Source organism: Liolophura sinensis, chromosome 8, assembly GCF_032854445.1.
Source record: "Liolophura sinensis isolate JHLJ2023 chromosome 8, CUHK_Ljap_v2, whole genome shotgun sequence".
Classification (NCBI taxonomy): domain Eukaryota; kingdom Metazoa; phylum Mollusca; class Polyplacophora; order Chitonida; family Chitonidae; genus Liolophura; species Liolophura sinensis.
In genome coordinates this window covers 28,197,766-28,219,124 of record NC_088302.1, presented here as the reverse complement: position 1 = coordinate 28,219,124, position 21,359 = coordinate 28,197,766, and the positions used below count along the sequence as shown (strand labels likewise).

Genomic DNA, 21,359 nt, shown 5'->3' with positions numbered 1-21,359 from the left:
TTCAGCTCTTAACTTTATCTACACACATTATTCTTCAGCACATAACTTTATCTACACACATTACTCTTCAGCTCTTAACTTTATCTACACACATTATTCTTCAGCTTTTAACTTTATCTACACACATTATTCTTCAGCACATAAATTTATCTACACATATTATTCTTCAGCTCTTAACTTTATCTACACACATTATCTACACACATTATTCTCCAGCTTTTAACTTTATCTACACACATTATTCTTCAGCACATAAATTTATCTACACACATTATTCTTCAGCTCTTAACTTTGTCCATACACACTATTCTTCAGCTCTTAACTTTATCTACACACATTATCTACACACATTACTCTTCAGCTCTTAACTTTATCTACACACATTATTCTTCAGCTCTTAACTTTATCTACACACATTATTCTTCAGCTCTTAACTTTATCTACACACATTATTCTTCAGCTTTTAACTTTATCTACACACATTATTCTTCAGCTTTTAACTTTATCTACACACATTATTCTTCAGCTCTTAACTTTATCTACACAAAATTATTCTTCAGCTCTTAACATTATCCATACACACTATTCTTCAGCTCTTTCATTACTTTATATACAATTTTGGCACTTTTTACAAAGTAAAATAATCAGACAATTCATACAAATGACATATGTTTATGATACATCTACATGATAATTGAACTTCTCTCAACTGACTAAAACACATCTGGAAACTCCATGTAGCAAAATTAAATACGCTGGACAGCACAGTACAAGGCTCTCAAGGCTATAAATGTTAACACACTCCAATGCTGCAGGGCTACAGACATAAATGTATGAGAATGTATGAGAATCCAACTGACATCACAGATACAGGACAATGGAAAACAAAAGCTGGGTATAAAATAACTGTCATCATAAATATCATAACACATGGATCGGTACATGTACCAGTATACAGCTGATCATTGTCTTAAGTAGGAGTACATTTACACTGACAGCGATGTCATGGAGTGTGCTTAGGGTTTATTTTTTTTTTTTTTTTTTTTTTGATTGGTGTTTTACGCCGTACTCAAGAATATTTCACTTATACGACAGCGGCCAGCATTATGGTGGGTGGAAACCGGGCAGAGCCCGGGGGAAACCCACGACCATCCGCAGGTTGCTGGCAGACCTTCTCACTTACGGCCGCCAGCATGAGCTGGACTTGAACTCACAGCGACCGCATTGGTGAGAGACTCCTGGGTCATTACGCTGCGCTAGCGCTTTAACCGACTGAGCCACGGAGGCCCCTGCTTAGGGTTTAAGGTCGTACTCAACGATATTTCAGTCATATGACGACAAAGGATTCCTTGGGGTGTATGTAATGTGCCTCCTTGTTGCAGGAAGGATTTCCACCACTCTTTTATCTAGTGCTGCTTCACTGAGACGATTTACCGAAAACAAGTAAGCCGCCCTGTCAGAGCCATTATACTGATATAACATCTTCCACTTACCCTCTTTAAAAAAAGTTAAAAAAAAACAAAAAAACAAAAATACAAAAAAGGATGGAAGACAAGTTGGCAGGGTTATAATACCATATAAAGTTGTAGACCAAAAAACACTGTACAGCTTAAATGCAATAGACTGAATGACTGATTCACTGACTGATTACCCACATGTAGGTTGTTTAGCAGTTTACTGCTCAGGTTCACAATCAGCTGTCAGCCAGCCTGTTCATTATTAGGATAGGCTGGGTGAACCCACAAAATGTGGCTTTGAGTATCCACGGCTAGTGGCTTTACAGATATGTGTATATAGATGACAAATGCAGCACATCAGCCTGTATAAAAATATGCCTAATTTACCCATATGATGAAAAGATAGTTACTTCCTTGTCAGCTTCTTCCCGGTGACGGCTGAAAACAGAACAAGTACAAGAAGGTAAACGAAGAATTCAAAGTCTCTTACCACATCTCCAGAAAAAATGTGAAAGTTAAACTGTTAAAACACAAAACTAAAAAATGACAAATTGAGTTGTGTTTTCAGAAAATTTTTTTATGATAACTTTACTTTGCTTTATCTCATCCAGACCACCAGAATCTGTTCTAGTTTTGAGCAAGTACTCCAGTACTTAAGTCACATGACCAAAGAATGTGCTGATGACTGGCTCAGAGCAGCTACGACATCATTACAAAATTAAGACGATTCCTCACCTTTAACATGACACACCTCAGCCTCTATGCCCAGCCCTGTCAGGTAATCCAGCCACATGATCTGATTGGGCGAGAGACGATCACCAGGGCCTTTCACCTCAGAGAACTGCTCAAAATGAAATATTACGCGTCAACATTCTGTCCATGACTTCAAGATTTAATTTATTTATTTGATTGTTTTTTAATGCCATACTCACTTACATGATGACAGTCAGTTTCGTGGGTGGCGAAAACCACTGACCTTTGGCAAGTTACTTTCCTACTCATATTGGTGGAAGACAAGAGATCTTCAACAAATGCTGAATGGTATAAAAGGCAAAAAGGAGCAGGCATCATCAATGGCCCAAGAAGCATTGACAGCAAGGAAACATAAAGGTGTGAATTAATTACAGTATAATCTGTGAGTTTCAGGAAATATAATAATATTAATATGTTGAAATTACAGAAAAAAAAGATGGTGGCTCACTAGGCAGAGATATTGTTCTGGATGCAGCCAATCATCCCATGAACAATGCTCTCATTTGTTTAATGGTAAGTTTAAGTTAGCATATGTGTCAGGTACCCAGCAAAAGGTGTTGGTTTTCTTTACGCACTAAATGGTTTCTTCCACTGATAAATTTAACCTGTCTGCCACCATAGGCATGCATGGGAAAAGTTTCTTGAGGACAATACTGAACACCTAACAAATAGATATAACAAAAAGTCTTCACAAAGTTAAGTACATGTATGGTATCCAGTAGAATATATAGTCATTTGTAGTTTTTGCATCACTTCTAAATTGACTAATCTTCATACCTACATCTCTAAAGTCTATAGTATGTTCAGCAAAAATTCTTAACTGTACACACAGATAATGAAGCATATTTAACTGAATTAAACTGTAAAGTGAGAAAACCCAAACTGAGTACTGACCTTGAAGGTTTTATTGATGGGGTTCCACAGGGTGAGGTCTGGAAAACCACTGCGGGTGTTTCTAGGATCAATGGCATACCGTCGTAACAAGCCAGACAGGAGTTTACCTCCTATACAGCGAACCAAGCTCTGTGAAATAGAAGAAACGATGGCATGTGAAGGCATGGAGTAAAGACTAGTGGGTGATATCACTCGACATTTCCCGCCTATGCAAGCAGGTTTTCGTTATGGATTATCCTTTTGCTTTACGAGAACAACTAAACAGAGACAATGACGTATTACGGGAAGTCTGAGAACAAAAGAATACACTGACTCGACCAGCATGTTTTAGACAGGCACTATTCCCGCATTCCTTTTTATAGTTCAATGCTCAACTTGGTGGTTATGATGGAAAGCTTTCAGTGGACTGGTGAAATCTCAAACCTTGTAACATTATTCAAACATTGTTCCTACATGTAGCTGTCAATCAATTATTGAGTATTAATTCGCTTGATGATGTATGACAGTGACTGTAGATATACATGTATATTTCATGTTCTCATGACTGTATACACAATGTATATATCTATTTCACACATATTTAGTTTAACATGTAATCCTCTGTAACATGTAATTGTTTAATAGCAATATGCAAGCTACTGAGAATTGATGAACACACTGCACTCAATTTTTGCAACCATACCAAATTACAATGTATTTGCATAAATTAATTGATTCAGCGACTGATTAGTATTTAACGTGATAATTGTTCACTTATATGGCGACAGTATGGTTTATGGGAGGAGCTAACCAGAGCACCAGCCTTCCCTGTATGCTGTACCACCAGACTTTATCACCTCACAATTTGGCTAGCTACCTGGGCATGTTGCATGCTAGTAAACCTCTCCCAGTTCAGCCCCCGGCACAACACCCCATGTTGCTCCTCCCACACTCTCGATAGCTCTTCAACTAGATCCTGCAAAAATTACACATAGCGATATAACTAAAACTCTCATTAAGAACCTTGCACACATGGTATGAAGACCTGTTTCCTTCAGGAGGGCCATATAACCAATATGATACATCCTTGCACATAGTGTGTTTGCTATGGTACATGTACGGTATGTCTTCACTATAAGTCGCCAGGCCCAATTTATCGTAGAATCGTAAGACTATCATTTATAACTTAGCATCACGACAATGAAAACCAATGGGCTTTGACTGAAGACTTGCTCGTTACCAAACTGTTTTGTCAACCATTAATATCCTATAAATGGGTAACATGTGTTGGCAAGAGCCAAGAGTTTTATCATTAAAGACACGTTAAAATACAGTGTACAAAACATAAAGTATGACATCAAACCCTAAGCTTACACTTAAAGCTTAACAATAAAATAAAAATTCATTAAATTCCAGAAATGTTGAATAAAAAAGAGGCAAAATACAAGGAACCTAACTCTGACCTCTTCTTAACCTTAAGTCATGTAAAACTGAACTGGCTTCCTGAAATCAATAAAGGCAATGAAAATTACCTCCTCAGACATATTTCCGATCTCTCCTATTCGTTCATCTATTTCTGACTTCCGAGCCAGATAAAAATGGTCACTATGGCGATCTAACGGATGAGCTTGAAATGGACTGTGAAAAGCATCTGGTATATCCATGAATATAACGTTCCAGAAATACAGCCCGAACAAGGTAGATACCACACCACCTTCAGCATGCAAGCCTATCAAATCAAAGAAACAGGTCTTCTTGAAACATTTCTGCAAATTTCAAATTAGAAATGAAAAGTCAACAATGACCTGAAAAATAACATTTTTCATCCTTGTCTAATTCAGATTCCTCACACAATAAAGCCCTCGGTGGACAAGCAAACTAGTGACTTCTGATAGAGGCTTACAAGTCCTAATGACTGACTCATAAGCAGCTTTTGGTAGAGGAGTACATTAAATATTCGCCAAGGTGAAGCAGATTCCAGCAAGTTTACCCCTATTCTTGCTGGTGTCCTCTTTCAGAGGTTTACAAGCCCTACAAACTGACTCACATGCAGCTTTTGGTCATGAAGTTTGTCAGGTAGCTGCCAAGGGGAAGTGGATTCCGGGTGGGTTTACCCTGATACTGCCTGGTCTCCTCCCCCCTCTGTCTGCCCCATGTCCTCTCCTCCCACTGTACAGCTTTGTCTGCCCCATGCCCTCCCCTCACTGTACAGCTCTTTCTGCTCCATGCCCTCCCCTCACTGTACAGCTCTATCTTCCCCAAACAATAATCCCCTTACTGTACAGCTTTATCTACCCTATGCCCCCTCACTTTACAGCTCTTTCTGCACAATGCCCCCTCACTGTACACCTCTATATGACCCACATCCTCCCCTCACTGTACACCTCTATCTGTTCCATGTCCTCTCCCCACTGTACAGCTCTATCTGCCCCATGTTCTCTCCTCACCCAGCTTACCCTCAGGAAAGTCTCTGTGTCTGTAGTAATCCAGTACCAGCTCCTCCACCCCACAAACAGTCATTCCCTCCTGACTGTCACTCTCCAACATAAATGTGAAGCGGGCTCCTGGAATCGTTTTTGGAATGACTTTGCCTTCAATTGTAACCTGTATGTGTTGAAGAAGATTCAGCTGTAACTAGTACTGTATATAACAGAACACTTTCAAATAAGATTTCCACTAGTTAGGTTTTCAAAAATCTGCTGAAGAGAGGTGGTTCTAATCTGCCTCTCCTTAGGCTCCTCCATGCCTATGCCTCATCACAGCTGTATATAAATCCATCTGTTCAAATAATTAAAATACAATTATTACAGTCAAATGTAAAATCATACTAAACGCTAGAGAAAGATTTCAGAGCATGAATACAAGCCTAATGTCAGGAGTAGAGACATATCTCAAGAAGCATCCTCATTCTAGTAATGGAGTTTTCAAGGGCAGTGGAATCAAACTTGTTTGATGTAACCCTCTCGTCACAGGTTTGGATTCAGTAGTGATAGTGCCTCCTTGAGACAGCAGATCCAGTGAGTGCCTGCCATTAAGTGCTGCATTGCATTTTGCTTATATTTACCTATGTGAAAAGAAGTTATGTTTTTGAGGGAGATTATTTGTCTATCAGCATAAGACAGAAGTACAGAGTACTGTCCCTTCCTCTGAAGTGACTGAGGCAGTTTGTTTGTCTGTCAGCATAGACCAGAAGTACAGAGTACTATCCCTTCCTCTTAAGTGATTAAGGCAGTTTGTTTGTCTGTCAGCATAGGGCAAAAGTACAGAGTACTGTCCCTTCATCTAAAGTGATTGTGGCAGTTTGTTTGTCTGTCAGCAGAGGGCAGAAGTACACAGTACTGTCCTTCATCTGAGGCGATTGTGGCAATTTGTTTGTCTGTAAGCAGAGAGCAGAAGTACACAGTGCTGTCCTTCATCTGAGGCGATTGTGGCAGTTTGTTTGTCTGTCAGCATAGACCAGAAGTACAGAGAACTATCCCTTCCTCTTAAGTGATTAAGGCAGTTTGTTTGTCTGTCAGCATAGGGCAAAAGTACAGAGTACTGTCCCTTCATCTGAAGTGATTGTGGCAGTTTGTTTGTCTGTCAGCAGAGGGCAGAAGTACACAGTACTGTCCTTCATCTGAGGCGATTGTGGCAATTTGTTTGTCTGTAAGCAGAGAGCAGAAGTACACAGTGCTGTCCTTCATCTGAGGCGATTGTGGCAATTTGTTTGTCTGTCAGCATAGGGCAGAAGTACACAGTACTGTCCTTCATCTGAAGTGATTAAGGCAGTTTGTTTGTCTGTCAGTATAGGGCAGAAGTACACAGTACTGTCCTTCATCTGAGGCGATTGTGGCAATTTGTTCGTCTGTCAGCAGAGGGCAGAAGTACACAGTGCTGTCCTTCATCTGAGGCGATTGTGGCAATTTGTTTGTCTGTCAGCATAGGCCAGAAGTACAGAGTACTGTCCCTTCATCTGAAGTGATTAAGGCAGTTTGTTTGTCTGTCAGTATAGGGCAGAAGTACACAGTACTGTCCTTCATCTGAGGCGATTGTGGCAATTTGTTCGTCTGTCAGCAGAGGGCAGAAGTACACAGTGCTGTCCTTCATCTGAGGCGATTGTGGCAATTTGTTTGTCTGTCAGCATAGGCCAGAAGTACAGAGTACTGTCCCTTCATCTGAAGTGATTGTGGCAGTTTGTTTGTCTGTCAGCAGAGGGCAGAAGTACACAGTACTGTCCTTCATCTGAGGCGATTGTGGCAATTTGTTTGTCTGTCAGCATAGGGCAGAAGTACACAGTGCTGTCCTTCATCTGAGGCGATTGTGGCAATTTGTTTGTCTGTCAGCATAGGCCAGAAGTACAGAGTACTGTCCCTTCCTCTGAAGTGATTGAGGTAGTTTGTTTGTCTGTCAGCATAGGGCAGAAGTACAGAGTACTGTCCCTTCCTCTGAAGTGATTGAGGTAGTTTGTTTGTCTGTCAGCATAGGCCAGAAGCACTGAGTACTGTCACGTCCTCTGAAGTGATTGAGGCAGTTTGTACATTTCGCTGAGGCAGAGGTTCGTACTCCTGGAGTGCATTCTAGTTTCAAATTATATGTTCCCAGTAAACACCCAAATTTGGAAATGCTCTGATTCACATTCCGTCATTCTGGAAACACAGGTCAACCTACCTTTGGATATTCCTGGATTTCTACAGGCTCTATATCCGCCAGTTGATCCGTAAGTTTAGACTTAAGGCCAGTACAGAGCTTCTTGGCTCTCCAGTACAGCGAGTACCTGTGTCCTACACGCACTTTCTCATCTGCCAAGCCTTCCTTAATCACAGCGAGAGACTGAAGTACAACATTGGTATAGAATTGCATGATTTATTTATTTATGTTGTAGCCACAAGTATCTCATTTATACTATAGTGATTGTATTTAAATCTGGAAAACACCAGAAAGACACCATGGGAAGCCTTACATCTATCTTTACAATATCATTCAGTGTACACACATACAGGATATTAACTCAGTACATGCTAGATGACCATAAAGTACTTTCACAGCCTACGAGTCAGCCAAAAGCAGCATGGGTATACCCTACAAATTTGGTCAGTGAAAATGCCTCTTGTCTGTGACTGGAATGTACCTTATCCCACTGGTGTTCAGTTTTGTCAAATTTTTTTCCTCAATGAATGATTTTGAAGCCCGGTAGATTTTGTATGCCCTACATATCAATGAAAAATCAGCTCCATCAACCCTGTAGTTAGTAAAGTGCATGGGATCAAAACTTTTAGATCCACACAGACATGTAACTTCTAATCCAATTTTAACAGTTCACAAAAAGGGTTTGGAATTCCACAAATGTCGTCAATGGTGACGTCCTACTGTACTTCCATGTCTTTCAATTTACCAATTCTGTCCCCATCCTGGCCGCTATCATATAAGCGAAATATTCTTCAGCAGAGCGTAAAACACCAATCAAATAAATAAATAAACATTTGCCACCTTTTCTACTTTTTCACACACAGACAATAACAAAATGTTCCAATTCAATGAAGTGGATGACTGCTTTCATACCAATAAAGCATTTAGCAGCTCTGACCCTAAACGTTTACCCATTATGATACCTACAGAATATTGTTTTGGGACATGTAATGTCTTTTCAGCAATGCTCAACATTATACCACAGGGTCAACAGCACAATATGACAGTGAGCACACAATACACATCACAATGAGAACACATTACAACATCACAGTGAGAACACAATACAACATCACAGTGAGAACACAATACATCATCACAGTGAGAACACAATACATCATCACAGACGGGCAGCATATTTAACTTATTACATAAAAGTTTCAATACAGATTAGCATCAGCTGTTGTAAGAAGAAAATACTGGAATCCCACTAAATAATATAGGCAGAAATTTCATATAATAAAACTGCATGCAAACACAAAAGTTCACCTGTTCAGGTTGGTTGAGATGCTGATCAAGGTTTAGAGCCAGTCTGTCACACCAGTGACCCCTGTGCTTCAGACAGTAATCCTTCTGCCCCAGCAAACGCCTCAGCTGATCCACAGCGGCCTGGTACTGTTTCAGTCTCTGTAAGATCTCCACCCCTTGGCTGAGGATCCTCGTGTACACTTCTCTAGCTGTGTAACGACGCAGGAAGGAGGGCAGGCCCTGATCCCACCTGATATAAGGTGATATGAGACTGGGGTGACCCTCAGAAAACTTTGTATGGAAGAGTTCCAACCGCACATGGCATCACATTACAAACATTTGATAATGTTTATCCACATACACATTGTAAAATTTTCATTCAAATTTCAACTGTACAACGCCAGTATTAGGAAAATAAAATTGCATCATTTGCAATTTACATATATTTTAAATTATATTACAATTTCTGACAGCAATAAACTGCAAGCACAACAATATCTTTAGTTTTTGACACAATTAATGCCTAGCTTTTTGTACTTGTACAGATTTATTTTGATAGTTGCTTGTCTGGTCAACCTACAAGGAGAGGCAAACCATTCTACAGCCATCATATGCAGAGGATGGCATCACCTTCCCTCCATCCTCTAGCCATCCTTTGGCCATTCCACAATGACAACGGTCCTCCATTCAATACGCTATCATCAACTTTTACTCTGGCACAGTAAGAAGATTTCTTCGCACAACCTATGTGACAAGCACCAATGAGCGACGGCTAGCAACATGTCTTACCTGAGAAGATGACTCCTTGGGGAAAATCAAGTTAGGTCTAATGTGATTTACATAAATGAGATATAATTTCACATAACTTAATGTTCACCAAATTAGACCAACTGTTTTGGGTGATTTACTGTAGCCTTACTTGAGAAGTTCCTCATCCTGAACCAGCTCCTGTAAGTCTGCTTTAGCCTTGAGGTAAAGATCACAGGCACCCTGGTAGTTGCCCTTCTCCACCAAAACCAACAGTTCATTTTCTAGCACCATCGCTGAGGAAAACCTGAAATGTGATAAAAAAAAAGGTAAACACGTGATAAAACTTGTACACTCAACCAGTCACAGCTATAACTCCTAATGAGCAAAACCAGCTTTTTGGCCTCCCATAAATCTAGTGCAGCAGTTCTGTGCTTGGTATAAAAAGAGATTGTTATGACTTAGATCTACCTCTTCAAAATCTATAAACCAGTCATTAGCAAGACTGGTGTTCTATGCTCACGATATTTAACAGATATAATAAAATGGCTTATTAATTTCAACATTAATATTAATGTACCTTCATGATGAAATTCTAGAAATTGTACAAATGATTCACATTTGTTGATTTTTCTCATCATTCAACATTGAGTCACTACACAAGCACACCTACCTGAGTAGGTCTTCACGGCTCTGGAAAATGCGGCTCTTCTTAGACAAGGTGTATTTGGGATAGACCAACTTCCCGATGTTCACTAACAGCATCTGGAAGCTGAAGGTCACAACTCTGGACGTTTAATGCTGACCCAGAGAACTAAGACTGACTGATACAGGCTGCACTGACTTACATGAGACTTAAAAGTACAAAACAGAATGACTCATTTAGTAAAATATTTGCAATTTTATTTTTGCTTTAATCTAATCCATGGGAACTAATGACTAAAACCGTGGAAATCCATCAGCAATCGTCTACACAAAGAACTCTAGATATCTTACCATGTTTTGTGTTGATATCTAGCTCCACTGCATTGCCAGTGGAAGATATATCAAAATAATAAGAAATACCTTAAAGAGACTGGAGAATGATAATTAACATTTTGTTTATTACGCAATTGAAACAATGTCCTGTATTATTTTTCAAATAGCTGACTTTTGCACTTTCAGAAAATGCCATTCTTGGGACAATTTTCTGTGTTTTTGTTTTTTTTGCACAAACCCTGCAAATCCCTACTGTTCTTGGCAGTTGGTTTATACAGTTCATTCCTCACATGATAACATGCCCATAACAAGAGAAACAAATCTAACTACTTACAGTGTCTGGCCTTGTCCACTGTTGGCACTCTCCTCATCTGGGTGATAACTCAATAAGGAGAACAGCATGAGAATACGCATAAACACTGCCCGTGGTTCTTCAACCAGTCTGAAGCTTTCTCCCAATAACTTCTTAGCTCTGAAACAGTTTCACTACCCAGATGAAATATATTTACATTAAAGAAAAAGAAAACAATAGTAAACAACCATGCCATGAATTTAAAATATCTGTACGTAAATTAAACTGTTACAACCACAAATAAAGTGAATATCACATGTGAGAAAAACACTACCAAACTCTGCATGGTGGGAAGTTGTGTGAGCAACCACAGTGCTCTCAACCATCTGAGCTCTCTTAATGTTTCAGGTAAATCAAATGGCTTGAGCTCTAATATCTTCAAACAGGAAACAACAGACTTTAGCTATCATCCAGAAGATAAGGAAAAACTGAGACAATACGACTGGCCCAAATTGAAACGTCCACTTAAACATGGCAGTCCATTACCCATATGGACAACCTTGCAGACAAACTTAAGTGTTGACGTCAAAAGCATCATTTTTATGTGCTTTTCAAAGTGAATTAATTACAAAAGACTAAAATGTCTAGAATTTTATTCTGTAATATATTTTCTGGGAAAATTTATGTACATCGTTCCTTAAAAAAAACGTTACAAATAGTGCACGTTTTAAAATACTTAGCTACAAAATTTTCTGATTTTTTCCAAGCTGACTTATCAGAAAAGAGACACAGTTGCTCATAAAGATATGTCAAAGGCTCAAAATATCTCAACTGATCACTAAGGGTACAGGGAACTACCTTTCCACCATGACCGCTGCTCCCCCTTTACTCTTCTTCATGAAGAAACTGCCAATGGTATTCTGTTTGCTCTGCTTCATTAAGGCCTCCACCAGCTGTTGTTTTGTCTGGCCTGTCTGCTTGATACTGAACGATTTAGATAGAGTCTTCAGTGGGACAGCCGGTAGAATCTGCAGAACGGTTTCCAAATCATTGAGATCTCTCACTGAAAATTAGAATAATTAAATCTGCAAAAATCTGGTATTTAAAGGTAGGCCTATTAACGTAGTCCAGCACTACATTTACACACCAACATAGTCATTCAAATGTTCACTCAGCAAGCCAACGGAGCTCTATCCTTCCATCCACCCATTCATCCATGTATCCCACAACCCACCTTTTCACCACCTATACCTACCCGCCCACCTACCCACCTATCCATCCATCCATCCATCCATGTATCTCACAACCCACCTTTTCACCACCTATACCTGCTCACCCACCTACACGTCCATCCATCCACATACCCAATAACCGACCCTTTCACCCACCCACACACCTATCCATCCATCCATCCACGTACCCAACAACCCATCCTTTCACCCATCCACCACACCTATCCATCCATCCATGTATCCAACAACCCACCTTTTCACCACCTATACCTGCCCACCCACCTACCTATCCATCCATCCACCTACCCAACAACCCATCCTTTCACCCACCCACATCCCCATCCTTCCATCAAATCACCCACAAACCCACCCAGTTGTCCATCCACCTATCCATCTTGCCACATGCCAATCAGTTTCTGCTTATTTCCTCACCTGAGATGGCCAGCTTGGATTCAATCAACTCCTTCAAGACAGGCTTAAGATCATCAGCAATCTCAGGGTAATTTATCTTGTGGTAGAGGTGCCAGGTGAGCTTCCTAGAGAAGAATCTGACGTAAAGCTTCTGAGCTGGCTCTGGAATAAACAGACACAGGTAGTCATTGACTTGTTTGATTCATGTTTGATTTTGAAATTAACACTGTTTTAATCAAACTAAAATGAAGTCTTTCACAGCCAATTTACATGTATAAATACTTATGTAACCAGCTCATTTAGTTGTAGCTACATGTAATTAAGCTTTAATACAAGTATCCTGCACAAGACACCAAACATGACACTCGTTATAGCTGTATAACGTGTCATCACTGTATGCAGCTTTCAAAGAAGCCAAAATGCCATGTTCAAAGCCTTGTGAGTCATTTCAACATTACATCAATAGTGTCTCCGAGTACTTGAATCACACCAATATTGTGTTTATTGTGCTGCCTAATTAATTTGCCATGCCACCATCACCCAGCTATAGCCTACTTACAAAGCTAAGACAACAGAACTACAGAACAGAACTGTCCTGTCACATAAGTTCTACAATTATTTGTGGCACTGGAGAGTTTCTATGTTCAACATATCCCATTAGGTCTTTACTAACTGCTCAAAAGTCACTTATCACTTCAGCAAGTATCTTAGTGAAATTAATTATCATTAAGTCATTAAACTCATTGTGTGCATACCTGATAACTCCTTGAAACAATTCACAATCCTCAAATCCTCATCACTGAACAAGCTAATGTTATCCTCATCCTCCAAAACAGAATTAAGAATGATGGTAAAATTCTCCAAGTAATATGGTGTCCTGTCTCTATACTTGCTCTTGTCATCAAAATCTTCATTGTCAACATTGTCATTATCCTCATCATCTTCTCTATTAATATTACAGGAGGGTAAATCATCCTGTGAATTTTCCAAGCTTCCACTGACTGCTCTCCAAGTTGATGACCTGCTGTCTTCATCAAGACATGTGTCTAAATCATCAGCCTCATCTATCACCAACTGGGAAGGCAGGCCTGCAAACGAATCAAATTTCAAATCCCTTTTCTCTGTCTCTTCTAGTCTGGCTTTTGTTACAGACTTAGAGCTTGATGGTTTTGTAGAGTCTTTATTTTGTAAGCTTTGTTTGTGCGATTTTACGCCGTTGGACTTCGCTCCTCCAGGCTTAATCTTAGCGGAGCTAGCTGAAGATGTTTCACAGTCTGATAATGAGTCATATTTCTTAACTTTAATCATCTTGGATCCTGATGGTATTTCTTCATTTTCTGATATTAAATGTCTTTTTCTTAAGGACTGTTTTCTAGAAAAAATACCAGACGAGGTATTGGAAGTTGTTGAGGCATTTTCCTTCTGAGAGCCTTGTGAAGGCGTCCGTCTTCCCGCATCTGTTTCTTTTTCAGACTGACCTTTGTTTGAGTCTTTATTGTCATTCTTTCTCTTGGACAACTCTTTGGGGCTTGTTTCTCTTGACAATGTGAAAGATGATCTCTGTCTTCGTAGCCGTAGTTTGCCTGCTTTAGTAGATGGTTCTTTGTCTTTTGTGACACTTCTGGTATTTTCAGAAACATTTGTTTTTTCGGGACTGAAATACTTGCTTTCCTTGATTTCCACAAAAACAATCTGAACATCATCTTCACTACTGCTCTGCCCCTTTTCGTCTTTTGATTTTATTGAAGAGTCAGCACTAATTTCCTTTTTGATTGAGGGTTCCTGTAATTGCTTGTTAAAAAGTGATGCCAGGCTTTGAGAACCTGTGGTCTTCTTCAGGCTCAGTCTGGACTTCCCTTTCAATGGGTTACCTCTCTTTTTGGGTGATTTCATCCCAAAAATTAAAAAGTGCCTGAGAGTAAACAGAAAATACATCATTATATACATTTACATGTTCATTCTACAAGTTTAGGCCACCATGATTATACAGTTTCACAGGTCTTTAAACCTTATAAGCTGCATTTCTTAATTCTTTTATCATCATCATCATCATCATCATTGCCATCACCATCATCGCCATCATCATCGTCCTCATTATCACCATTGCCATCATCGCTGTCGTCATTGCATCATCATTGTCATCTCCATCATCATCGTCGTCATCATCATCATCCTGATCCTGATCATACCTGAAAGAACTGGCATTTATTTACAAACCTTGGCATCTAGTACCATTATCAAAGCTGTACTTAGTCTATCCCCTTATGAATGAGCTCTAAATAAGCAACTTAACTATTGCAGACATCAAAATTTGTCCCTAGGATGTAACGTCAAATCGATTACGTCTTTATTGGTCTTTGTCAATCTGATAGTTTGGATGTGTATTAAACCAATTGGTTATGCTAATCTGTTACATCGACCTATGTGCCAAAAACCATGTGTATCATTAAAGAGAAATGGTAAACTCTTCTGTGTTGTTCTTTCCTTTTTACCACTGTTCAGTGTTGTGTCAAGATTGACTGATTGGCATTTAAGGCTGTACCAGAAACTTTTTAACATATATGAGAGCATGTAGGCCTTATGGAGTTCCCAATGCACCACCATTTGGGAGTTACATGTACCTACATGTACCTAACCTCACTGGTGAAAGGCCTGAAAGTCAAAGTCAATGTTAGCCAGGGTCAAGCTGAATCCAAGTCCCTAACATGGTGGCTGTCTTCCATCTGTTATGACACTGGATACAGTGGCTATCCTGGTTCCTGAGCCTCAAGATTGCAAGCAGAGGGATTGTGTGGGCCCAGGAACCTGGATGGTGTACATGATGGCCAGCCATTTTTGTGAAGTTCAAGTGAGAAGAGATTTTGAGCTTGATGATGTATGGATGGATACATGTATTTACCTTTGAGATAATCGGCAGCTCAGGGATTTAAGAAGTCTTTTAAGCACTGTAAAAGACTAACTGGTGGCCAGGGAGGTTAGTAATCGACTGTTTGCTGAAATTTTGCAATGAGTCCTTCAGGGGCGAATGGGAGCAATCCTTGGGTATGCATGTGCCATTCAGATATAACTTAGAATTGCCTCACCTGTATGAGACACATGAATGCAAAACTTAAGCTCAATACATAAAGAACTGAAATTGTGAATTTGGTAATTTACAAAAACTGATATGCTCAGAGAGCATATTGTGTCATTGTGCTTTATATGCATGTAAACTTCAGGTCAATATAAATAATACTTTTTAAGATACCAACCGTAAAATTTTGTTAAACCTTCATTCTCATACATAATACACCAAGTCAATTCAGTAATTTATGGTATTTAAAATGCACACACCCAATCAACAATGGAATATCCCCCCATGCTATTGTGCTCAACATGTGAGCAAACCCTGAGCTCAATACACGCAGTACGTGTTGAGAAACCACCTCTAACATTTTATTTAACATTGATTCTAATACACAATACATTATGTCAGGAATTCAGTTATTCACGGTACTTAATATATACACACCCACTTAACAATGGAATATCCCTCTTGTGCTATTCTACTCTACATGTGTGCAACCCTGAGTACATGCAGTACTTTTTGAGAAACCACCCCTTTGTTTAAAGTGAAACACAGCACCTGAATAATGTTTATGTCCTCTGAAAGACAACCATTCAAAGGACATTAAATATTTTTAGATTTTCTTCAACCCAGCAAAAGTTTAGTGAAACTTCATCTTGACATAGCTTCTGGGCCTCTGCATTATTGACAGGAAGGTTTACTTCTGCTCTCTAAGTTATTGTTGAAGTTATTTTCCGTATTATAGTCAAAGCAGTAGCCTATGGCAAAGAAAAGTTGTGAACTTCGGCAATGACGGCTGGCTTCTATGTTACATTGTTGCCTGTTTATGACACCACTCACTCTCTTACTGTATACATGTTGTCTTGTATCTCTGTATGTTCATATGGTTTGATAACGATGTAAGAACCTACATCGAAACGTCACCAACACAATAAATCCAGGAGTTGTTATCCATAAGTAATGCCTCTGTCAATCTATTCGGCAATGACGGTCCAAGTGATAAATAGCTTTTGAGGAAAATGAACATACTGGAAGGATAGTTCTTCCACTGCTTGAAATGTTGATACAGTAAGCCTGCTATATCATTTACAGTTTAAGTAGCCTTCAGAAGCTTGGCATTTCAGGTTCAGGTCATAGCCTCCAGAGGGGTTGTGCTGGTGAGTTTGACCCCTGTTAAATATTTACAAAATTACAACAGGACTGTTATACCACTAGATTCATGCTCAATTCTAAAATAAATGGAAATAAATCTAAGCACCAATGAGGTTGATCTAGGCATTCAACATTGCTGAAATTGCGCTTCAGTTTTGTTGTGGTGGCTTCTAAGATGAGAGCAGTACTGACCCAGTTATCACGGACATCAGAAAAACCACCTCGCTTGAACACGGTGTTTATATAATTTTACTGTATTTTATAAAAGGAAACAGAAAAAAATCATCCCTTGTTTGCAAAAGACAAAGGAGAAAAATTTAAATTATTCAATTCTCATAAACTTAGAGAAAAAAATTACGTCATAAGATTTAAGTATTTTTAAACATTGTCCCCTGAGATGGACATTTCCATCAACCTTCGGCATCCCTCATACATTCTTCACTGATTCTGAAATTTGTTATTTAGAAACTGCTGACTAAATGGTACATGTAAAATGAATGACAAAAAATGTATTTGTATAATCTGAACAGCCTGTCTGAGTAGGAATAGGGTCTACTGTGGAGATGAATGCAGTTTGGGTCGCAAGGGTATGCTACTTTCTGACACCGTCGCTGAATATTACACAGCTTGTAAATCAACTAATTTTACGTCTGTGGTGGCCCATAAATATACAGACCTGTCCTACAACACCTTGTGAAATGGCCCCTGTCCTATACGTAACTAAATTGTTAAATCATGTCTTATGCAGTAGTTCTGCGTTATCATATGTCACTTCATGGAGTGAAAGAGTAAAGGCTACATCAAAGCTTGGGCTGTGAAATCTGAGAGCCACGTGTTTAATTGGATAAAATTCTCAAGATGTCTGCCTCGATTCACACCAGCCATTTGTGCAGTATTGACATTTTGTTCCACATGTTATTCAGTGAAATCTCATTAAAATAATAAAGTATGATACTTTTTAGAAAGCTTGAGAATCCTGCTTTCGAATGAAATATGTTTTAGCTAGGTGCTGTCTTGTCCTTTAACATTGATTCTTATACACAATACACTATTACAAGTCAGGAATTCAGTAATTTACAGTAACTAATGTGCACATATCCAGTCAACGATGGAATACCCTCCCCCCCCCCTCCCTTGTGCTACTGTGCTTTACATGTGTGCAAACCCTGAACTCAGTATCTGCAGTCCTTTTTAAGACACCATTCCTAACTTTTTTTAAACAGTAGGCCTACTTTGACCCCGAAGCCGCTGTGCTGATTTTGTACGCCTACATCCCCAAAGTGCACATTAACACAATGTCCATCTTTTAATCCGCTGTTTTGGGTTTTCCCAACAGTTTCACAGTCTGTAATATAGTAAAATCCACTGTCATTTATCTCAAAAGAACGTTACCAAGCTCTTCTTCTTCTTCTTCGTCTGCTGCTGTGTTGTGGCGAGTACAGTTGCTTGTAGTGACGAGATGTGAGAAACTCTCAAAAAGTGAAAACGGCCTTGAAAGCTAGAATCATTTATTTTCTACTAAGCCAGAAAATGCGGTATGCGTTTTATCAGAGATATTGTCAAGATATCGTGCTTTTAATATATATTGGAATTTTGATTGAAAAGACCAAAGTTAGGTTTGCAGACAGGAATTTATAATCGAGAAAGAAAGTGAACAACAACAACAACACCATCTGCACAGTCGGTTGTATTTACCGGTATTTATTTATTTGACAGTCGTTAAACGATTTAAACATGGAGTCTGCATATGTACTATATCTATTGTCATATGGTGGTGTTATTTCGACAAGCTCCTTTTATTGTAGTTCAGTTAAATTAAACGTTGAGGTCTATTTTCAACAATTTCTGATATTGACCTGAAATTTCAGAAATTGTTGAAAATAGACCGCGACGTTTAATTTAATTGAACTTCTCTGATAGAAGAGCATGGTAGTTTGTTTGGGTGCTGTTGCTGGGCTGTTGTTGCATCACCTGTTTATACCATTGTCCTATTTGTGACTGTGCACATCTAAGCACTTTATTGGCATGAGGCAGTGGCAAGAACACAGTGTGGTGAAAGATAAGATTAGAAGGTATAGAGAAATGAACAACATTGGATGATATTCTTAGAGCCGGAAATTATGGTATGTTTAACAACAGAACAATATATTTGCACAGCATATGTAAGTTGTGAACATCAGCACAAACTGGCTTTTGGGAATGTGAAGCAGACTTTTGTGATAACTCCAATGTTATTTGGACGATGTTTTCACTGCCATGTCTGCGTGAGTGAGGGAGTTGATGTTAGTAAAATGGAAAGTGCTCGAATACAATATGACTCAGATTCCTGTTGTATACAACTACACCACCTGTTTAAATTATAAGTTTGCGGGCCACAATCTTAGCGAGATTTTTCTGGTCTGAAATAAAATCGACAGACAGGTGCATTTGTGAGGAAATACATACACGCACAGACCTTTCATCTGTCTCCCCTAGTGTAAGATTGTGAGTTAACTTTTTGAGTGTGTTTTTAGATGAGCTGGCGCTGGCATAGTTATGACTTGCTCCCACTCACCCGTGTAGGATATGTTGCATGACTGCATGGCTTTTACAATGCTTAGAATCCTAGACCACCAGATTGTTAAAATCTTGAGTCGTTGATCATGCCATTTATGCTATTTATTTTTTATTTATTTATTTGATTGGTGTTTTACGACAGCAGGCAGCACCTGACTGACTGATGTGTAAATATTAGATAAACCGCTATGACTTAAAATCATTGCAAAGTATATTTTAATGATGGTAAATTAATTCAGAGCAAGGAGTTGTACAGCATATGTTCCAGTGCAGATTGAAATTGTATTAGAATGTGTGGCTGGTTTAATATTGACATATAACTTGGACAGATTTCTTTTAGCTACGCAATTAAACATGTCTTTTATACCTGTAGGATACCTAAGGTGTCCCCTGCTTTTAATACCAGCAAATATAAAGGTATATATTCTTAATTTAAATCTCCTATTACAAGGTGTTTAGCGTGCCAGCACAGGGCAATGACCCAGGATCCAGTCACCACTCACCGCTGCGAGTTCATGTCCAGATCATGCCATGTTCCTCTCCGGTCGTACAAGGGAGGGTTTGCCAGCAACCTGCAGATGGTTGTGGGCTCCCCTGCCCTTGGCCAAGTTTCCTCCCACCATAATTCTGTAAAACTAATCAAATAAATAAATCAAGTAGATCCCCCAGTTTAAGTATATATTGTCAGTGAAATACTTCATTGCCATTAATTGCAAATTTAAACTGCTTAGTTTGTTATAACAAGTCTTGCATTGAAGCATTATGATTATCTTTCCAGTATGTATGATGGATTGATTGGCAGTTATGTGCCATTGGATTATGTGCTGTTGTCTGTCTCTCTTGGATATCTGTGCATAAGCAAGAAGATCCCACTGTCAGGTACAGGTGTCTTTGTTTAATGCAAACACTATAAACTGTAAGTTACATGTAGTGGAAGCTAAATGTGTCCCATATATTGAGCCTGTGTCCCATATATTGTTTCTGTATCCCATACTCCCATATATTATGTTCCATTTGTTGTGTCTCTGTCCCATATTTTGTGTCTGTGTCCCATACAGTTTGCCTGTGTCCTATATGTTGTGCCTGTGTCCCATATACTGTTTCTGTATCCCATTATACTCCCATGTATTGTGTCCCATATGTTGTGTCAGTGTCCCATATGTTGTGTCTCTGTCCCATTACACTCCCATATATTGTCTCCCGTATATTGTTTCTGTGTCTCATATATTGTGTCTGTGTCCCATATGTTGTGTCTTGTGTCCCATATATTGTGTCCATGTCCCGTATATCCCATATATTGTGTATGTGTCCCATATATCCCATATATTGTGCCTGTGTCCCATATATTGTGTCTGTGTCCCATATATCCCATATATTGTGTCTGTGTCCCATATATCCCATTTATTGTGTCTGTGTCTCATATATTGTGTCTGTGTCTCATGTTTGGTATGTAATGAGATCATTACTATGGTATAAAGTAATAGAAGTCAAATGATGTTCAGTGTAATGTCTACTGTAGTTGCCAAATTATTGACAGTACTCAACAAAGGCAAATGTATCGTACACAACCCTCTAGATGTACAACAGTATCACAGAACTTTGACCAAGCAACATGTCTGTAACTTTTATCTGATATCTGATATCTGTATCTACATTGTCATGAAGAAGTCCACTTTGTGATTTTGTTTTGCAGTTTGTTACATCTGCCTTGCATTGCATCTGCTCAGCCTGTGGGTTGAAAGGAGGATAAGGTCTTTAAAAAAAATACCACATGGCAGTGGGCAAAGCAGCAGTGGGCGGGGCAGCAGTGGGCAGGACAGCAGTGGGCAAAGCAGCAGTGGGCGGTGCAGCAGTGGGCAGGACAGCATAGTACAGAATCTCAGGTAGTTAAAGTGCTTTATTGTGGGTTTTTGTCTTCGTACATT

The 21,359-nt window shown here is 39.2% G+C and overlaps 1 protein-coding gene and 1 long non-coding RNA gene across 2 annotated transcripts; one reads left to right on the top strand and one right to left on the bottom strand.

Moving 5' to 3' along the window:
- Window positions 1-1,863: 1,863 nt before the first annotated feature.
- LOC135473381 (fanconi-associated nuclease 1-like) lies at window positions 1,864-14,566 on the bottom strand. The gene is made up of 14 exons (XM_064753232.1): window positions 13,415-14,566; window positions 12,681-12,821; window positions 11,875-12,079; window positions 11,059-11,196; window positions 10,420-10,518; window positions 9,919-10,053; window positions 9,021-9,249; window positions 7,734-7,895; window positions 5,540-5,687; window positions 4,616-4,812; window positions 3,961-4,059; window positions 3,105-3,233; window positions 2,193-2,298; window positions 1,864-1,895 (listed from the first exon to the last, which is right to left on the bottom strand). Exons 1-14 carry the CDS (start codon window positions 14,550-14,552, stop codon window positions 1,864-1,866), a joined length of 2,958 nt encoding a protein of 985 aa, XP_064609302.1. The 5' UTR covers window positions 14,553-14,566.
- Window positions 14,567-18,357: 3,791 nt separating this feature from the next.
- LOC135472184 (uncharacterized) lies at window positions 18,358-21,306 on the top strand. Its single transcript, XR_010444511.1, has 3 exons — window positions 18,358-18,413; window positions 20,213-20,313; window positions 21,128-21,306. It is a non-coding gene; the product is annotated as an uncharacterized LOC135472184 (long non-coding RNA).
- Window positions 21,307-21,359: the final 53 nt, after the last annotated feature.